This window comes from Polistes canadensis, unplaced genomic scaffold, assembly GCF_001313835.1.
Source record: "Polistes canadensis isolate GaletaPanama2010 unplaced genomic scaffold, ASM131383v1 scaffold_152, whole genome shotgun sequence".
Lineage (NCBI taxonomy): Eukaryota > Metazoa > Arthropoda > Insecta > Hymenoptera > Vespidae > Polistes > Polistes canadensis.
Genome location: NW_014569699.1, coordinates 173,206 through 180,165, shown reverse-complemented (window position 1 = coordinate 180,165; position 6,960 = coordinate 173,206). Strand labels below are relative to the sequence as shown.

The window sequence follows — 6,960 nt, the reverse complement described above, 5'->3', positions numbered from 1 at the left end:
TAGCGCTGTTTCCATACAACGCGGTAGCCGGTTTCCATACAACGCGCTACGAATTAGCTTGGTTTGTACGGTTAAATCCCAATTTCTTATAACGCGGTTTCCATATAAYGCGGAACGCACTTACAGCGTTAWAGGAGGTTTGACTGTATATTATTTATCGGAATTAATAATATATATTTTAATTAATGGGGAATAAAAGAAAATGGTGCAATCCAATTTTTTCATCGTGATTTTATTTTATTATTAACGAATTAATTGTTACGCGCCTAATATTTTATTATGGTTTTCTTTCTTTTTTTTTTTCTTTAAGTTGAAAAGGAAATGACACAACGATTGTTTTTTTATTGTACAATTTTGTATATATATATATATAGCACGATATTGCGACGATTAGGGTATTTAATTTATCCTATGATCTTATCATTGTCTCTTCATCTCTCTTGTAACATATACTATACTTATAATATATAGAATAATTATATCTCATCTATCTTTGTCGTTTTATTATCAAGAATTCCAAAMAAAAAAAAAAAAAACAAATAAAAAAAGAAAAAAAAAAGAACTTACGAATGAATTATGCCATTGTGTGTGTGTATACGAGTATTATTATATTATTATACTGACGATGTGTTTTCTCTTTGATGCAATTTTTTTCTTCTTTCTTTTTTTGTTCATTTTTCTTTCTTCTTCTTCTTTCTCTAACCCCATCACCACCCCATCCCCCTGCCCTTATTAAAGTCGATCAATAAAGTTTTCATCCCTTAATAAATATCTCGATTGTTTATTATTTGTATTTATTTGTATTTACAGGCTTCGCTAAAAACTTCTGGATTATTATCTTCGATGGATAACGAAAATGTGTATTCAAGAATTATAAAAACGTGTATCACACGAAAAAAAATAGTATTTAAATATTATACGAGAGAGAAGATCGATTACAACGTTTGGGGATAAAAAGAAAAAAAAGAAAAAAGAAAGAAAGAGTCTCGAAGATAATTTTCATTTACTTTCGTTTGATAGAAAAAAATTTCCATTTAAATCCTCGATCGATTATTTTCTAATTGTTCAAATTGTAATAAAAATAATTGTGAAACGATCGATATTCGCGACAACATCGCGAATAAACGGGTGGTATATCTCTCTTTTTTTTTTTTTCTTTTGTTTTTTCTTTTTTATATTAACTTAATTATATCGCAAAGTTAAAAAAAATTGTTCTCGCAAAGGATATATCTAATAATTACGAAATAAATAAATAAATAAATAAATATACGCGTAGACGATTAACGAAAAACGTGAATTCGGTTTCAGAATTTTGGCCGATGGAACCTGGACCTGGACAGGATCAACAAAAATTGACGACGCAGTATCAACAACACCAATCTGATTATTACAAGAATCAACGAAAATCATTGGATAATTCGACGATGGTGGTTTCTTCCAAATTGAAAAAGTATCATTGTCCGAAATGCGATAAATCATTTTCACAAAGTTACTCGATGTATCGGCATTATAGATACGAGTGCGATTCTTTGCCACGTTATCAGTGTCCGTATTGTGGTCACGTCAGCAAGTGGTCACATTCTATCTACAATCATATCAGGAAACTTCATCCAGGACAGGAAGTCATCCTTAATAAACTCTATTAAAAATTATCAAGAAAGAAACCAAGGGAAACGGAAACAAAAACAAACAAAAAAAAAAGAGAAAAGAAAAGAAAAGAAGAGAGAGAAAGAGAAAGAGTGAGTGAGAGGGAGAGAGAGAGAGAGAGAGAGAGAGAGAGAGAGAGAGAGAGAGAGAGAGAGAGAGAAAGACTCGAATTTATCATTTTACGTTTCTTATTTTTTTAAACATTTCTTGACAACCTTATTTCTAAGAATTAACGTAGCACGTCTAAAAAAAAAGGAATAAAATGAACATTAATTAACGGATATCTAATCTATTATTAATATCCCGTTATAGTTCTCGAGTTAACGTTAATGATTGGAAATAATAATAAAAAAAAAAGAAACGTTATACAAATTAATAATCGTTCAGTATTTAGTTGTTTGATTAAATTTGAATGATTATTTTTCCTTTGAATATCCGAACAATAGAAGGAAAGAGCGAGAAAAAAATAATTAAAAAAAAGTCAGGTGGTTAATTATTTATCGTCTGACATTCGTTTACTTTTTGTTTGCTTACAGATTTCAAACCAATCGTGATCGAGAAGTTACAAGAACCTACTGTGACATATCATCAACACACGCGTTGTACATTGGTCAAACTACAAGCAAACACATTGAATCGTTTCCATTTTTCTTGTCCTAGATGTTCTAAAAATTTTCGTACTTCCGGTGGTATGAGACGACATTACAGGATCGAATGCGTTGATTTGCCACGTTTTAAATGTCCATATTGCGATATGCAAAGCAAATATACTCAGGCTATTTACAGGCATATCAGATCGAAACATCAAAATATGGAACCTAAATTTGTTAGAATGTATTAAACATAACGGCACACGTATTTATACGTTAGATTTATTATATTATGATTAATATCTGTTCTTCTCTTTTTTTCTTTTCTTTTTTTTTTTTTTTTTTTTTTTTTTTAAAAATAATTAAAACACGCATCCCAGATCGTCGGGAAAATATGTTCTCCTTTTATGATGAGATCTAATGCGGATTTGTACTTTTTTTTATTAGTCGGGGGAAAATATCAATTTTAAACGATCGTTAATTTCTATCATTTCGATTAAATATCGAAAGATAATTGTTCTAGTCGAAGTATTGTATTTCTTGTTTCATCAATATGAGAAGATTATTTTATTATTTTTAATATTATTTCAAGAGAACACATGCAACATACGTATACATATACATATACATATACACATACACACAAATAATTATTAATGAAATAATAATAATAATTATTATTATATGAAAAAATTATATATATAAAAGTGAATTAAAAATGAAATTATTATTAATTCGAAAATTATAGATTAAAAGTGATTTTGACAAAATATCTCGTAGCGCGATACTCGTTCCATTAAAAAATAAAAATAAAAATTAAAAAACACACATACACACACGTATACAACTATACACGCATGCCAAGGAATTGCAATGAAAGTATTATAGAATTATTTATTATAGTCGATGTAAAAAGAAAAGAAAAGAAAAGAAGAGAAAAGAAAAGAAAAAGAAACATTAAAAAAGTATTCTGCAGTTTATTGTAAAATGAACGTAAAAGACTGGATTTGTTGATATTATTAAAATAAAAACAATCAAATAATATTTCGTCTTAAAGGTGACTATAAAAAGGAAAGAAAGAAACCAAAAAAAAATATAATTAAAAGTACACGTTTAAGTTGAAAGTATTATCGCGCGATACTAATGTCAAATTATTAATTATCTTTTATTATAAAAAAGAAAATTGTTAAAAACGCATTGAAAATATTCCGATAACAGAGTATAAAAATAATTATACAAATTTTAATATAGTTGCATACGAAAAATAATTTGATAATGACGCACGAAAAAAAAAAAAAAGAAATTCGTGGCTAAACGTAATTAATAATTTTAATCCCATAAAAGAAATAATTCTTTTTCAGGTAAAACAAGATCGATTATACGAGGGAGAACGTGCATGGGATGATTTCACTGCATCGTTCGTTGCACTAGCTTCGTTTTATCGAAGCACACGGTGGTATTCTGCGTCATCTTCAAAATCCCACTGCACGTCGTTCCAGATGAAATTACGTTGTACTTATTGCAATTATGGTATTATAAATAGGTTAAAAAGAATAGACGATGTGTTGACACAACATCCGTTTGTCGCAACTTACGTACGATTTAAATACGAATAATATATGTACGTAAAATAAATTACGAACGAATATTTTTTTTTTTTTTTTTTAACGAAATTCTTATTGAAATTATTATTAAGATAAAGATATACATATATATAATCGTTGCGTCGAATTTTAATCCTACTCATGTTAAGAATTATTATTCTACTATTTGTTTTTTATATTGCATTACAGATGAAATGTTTTTTATTAGTTGTTAATTCGTTAATTAACAACTAATTAAAATTAAATCGACGAATATAAAACTATGTTGGAATAAAAGGAAATAAGACAAATATTTCTTTTCCAACGCTGATCGGTTTTCCGTTCTCATTCGTTGTTTTTTTTTTGTTTTGTTTTTTAATCATTAAACAAAAAAAAAAGATTGTAAAACCGATTGTGTTCTACATTGCAATAAAAGTGATGATCAATTATAAATGTAAATAACTATCGATCATTATATCACACACGCGATGCAAGAGAATATTAATTGAAATATAAATATAATTAATTAAATACGTTCTTTCCAGATCTGCTAGAGAAAGTATCCTAGAAATGATAATATATTTTTATTAATTAGGTATGATGATATATTGTAAAAAACGAGTATGCTAAATTTGAAGTTAATATTATGGGGATGTTTTAAATCAAGTTTCGCGATCGTAGTCAATTTTAATCACCAACACATGCACATATCATTTATACACGGATTCACTTATACACACGTATCATCTTATACACACGTATTCACTTATGCACGTATTTCTTTGTACATGTATTCACTTATCCACACATATTCACTTATGCACACGTATTCACTTATGCACGTATTCCTTTGTACACGTATTCACTTATACACACGTATCCACTTATACATGCGTATTCACTTATGCACGTATGAAGTTTCGAACGAATTAAAAAGTCATTGTGCATATCAATTATAATGAAAAACATAATTATTAACTATACCGACGGCGTACGATGTTACCCCGACTGTTGACTGTTGTTAACTGAAAGCCAACGCGGTGGTGAGATCATGCCTCAGAAGTATAAACTTCAGATTACCTCTAATTGTTTACACTCGTTTTTTTCAATAATACGTTTCAAACGGATTTGTATATTACACGTAACAGCAATGTTTCTTGGCAATAGACATCCGTTACTGACTTTTAATAATATATCTATCTAATATGTATATATAAGAATAAATTGAATGTGTGTTTCAACGAAATTAAAGCACGAATGATCTTTAATAATGTTATATAAAGTAATACGCGAACAATATTTTTACGTGTAAATAAAAAATTAATTTCATTACATTTTATTTTACTTTGATCAATTATTATTGTATCAATAATTTATTACGATAAATGTATTTTACGAATTAAATTTCAGTAACAACGATCAGAAGTTTATAACAACCAAAAGAAAAAAAAAAAAAGGAAAAAAAGAAAAGAAATCTGAAAACACACGTTACACGCGGTATAATTTTAATTGCGGTGATATATAATTTCGTGATTTGTCATGGTGATTAAGTATTTCAGTGATTCTTCTTCTTCTCGCATGGAAAACCTGAGGAAAAAACAATCATCGACGTCGTCGCGATGGAACAATGATCCCAAGATTATTAAAAAAAAAAAAGAAATAATTGTATAAAACTTCGACAACGATTTCATCGATATTTTTTTTTTCTACAAATAAACAAAATAAAAGTGTTTTGATATTTCTCATTTTACAAGAATGTTGATCCACCGATCAACGAAATAAAAAATCGAATATATCCCAATCGCAAATTCCAATTTCTTTTCCTTCGTCCAATAATATCAAAAATAATAAAAATAATAATAAAAAAAAAAGAAATACAGAATATATCATGATTCATAAACGAAACAATCGACAAATAATAATAATCATATCTTCCACTTTTTTAAACAATCAACGCGAACAACACTTTCTCTTGTATTTTCGTACACTTGTGTCGAGGAACAAAAAAAAAACAAAGTAAAAAGATTAATTGGTTCCGTTTCTTTCGATCAGGTAAAAAAAAGCCATTTATTATTTACAATAATTCCCAAATTAAATGATTTTAATATCTTCTTCTTCTTCTTCTTCTTCTCTCTCTCTCCCTCTCCCCTCTCTCTCTCTCTTTCTGTCAATTATAAATTCATAGAAATTAAATTCAAAAATGTGTGAAATTTCCTTTGCCATTCTATTTATCAATATTTTTCAATTTTTCTATATTTCTAATATTCAACAAGTGACCACAAGCAGACTAGTCAAAATCAGATTGGTTAATCCTAAAACCCTTTTGTTTTTTCCTGTTCGTAGGACGATGTCTTTTGGAACCATACCAGAGTGGTATCCTAGCAATCCTACAAGGCAACGTAGATTATCATGGTAATCATCTTAATGACTCGAGGAAAAACGATGACGGTAATGAATCCTCCTATTGGCATTCGTCCGGCAAGATGTCTTATCATTGTCCACGTTGTAACGCTGGTTATACTTACAAGAAGACCTTGAAGACACACATGAAGTATGATTGCGGAAAGGAGCCTAGATTCAAGTGTCCTTATTGCAGTAAAAGGGACAAGTGTTCATCGAACATTTACAAACACGTTAGAATGCGACACGATGGTATGCCAGTGACCGTTCTTCGAAATTAGCCGAATATTAACGAAAACAAAAATTCATGAAAATAATAATAACAATAAGAAGAAGGGCAATAGGAAGAGGAATAAAAAGAAGAAGAAGAAGAAGAAGAAGAAGTGGAAATACGTGAAACGTGAACATTAATGTATCTCTCTCTTTCTATCTCTCTCTCTTTCTCTCTCTCTCTCTCTATTATTTACAGATAATTATAATTCTCATTTTTCGATCTTCGATTTTTCCTCAGTCCCCGTACCCACCCTCTACGAATGATAAAATCATTTTTTTGTTCGCGATATTAATCGAATTTTATTGAATAGATCCTTCAAAAAAAAAAAAAAAATGTACATAATAAAATTGAATTGATATCAATGAAGAATTCGTTGATCGTTGTTAAGAGAGAAATAATGTAAAAAAAAAGAACATTTACATTGTAAAACATTTACGAGATCTGACATGTATATATTATATATATA

The 6,960-nt window shown here is 28.7% G+C and overlaps 1 protein-coding gene across 30 annotated transcripts in view; it reads left to right on the top strand.

The window, feature by feature from the left end:
• Positions 1-6,960, top strand: part of LOC106788730 (longitudinals lacking protein, isoforms A/B/D/L-like) — a 267,171-nt gene that overhangs the window by 93,588 nt on the left and 166,623 nt on the right. The window contains exon 7 of one of the 30 annotated variants that reach the window (XM_014752265.1): positions 6,164-6,541. The exons of 28 other annotated variants lie outside the window; for them this stretch is intronic. In XM_014752265.1, coding sequence (XP_014607751.1) covers positions 6,164-6,501 — 338 coding nt within the window. In that variant the 3' untranslated portion in view covers positions 6,502-6,541. Of the gene's footprint in view, positions 1-1,308; positions 1,662-6,163; positions 6,542-6,960 lie in introns of those variants that run through there. One more of the 30 variants, XM_014752264.1, reaches the window with a different exon arrangement.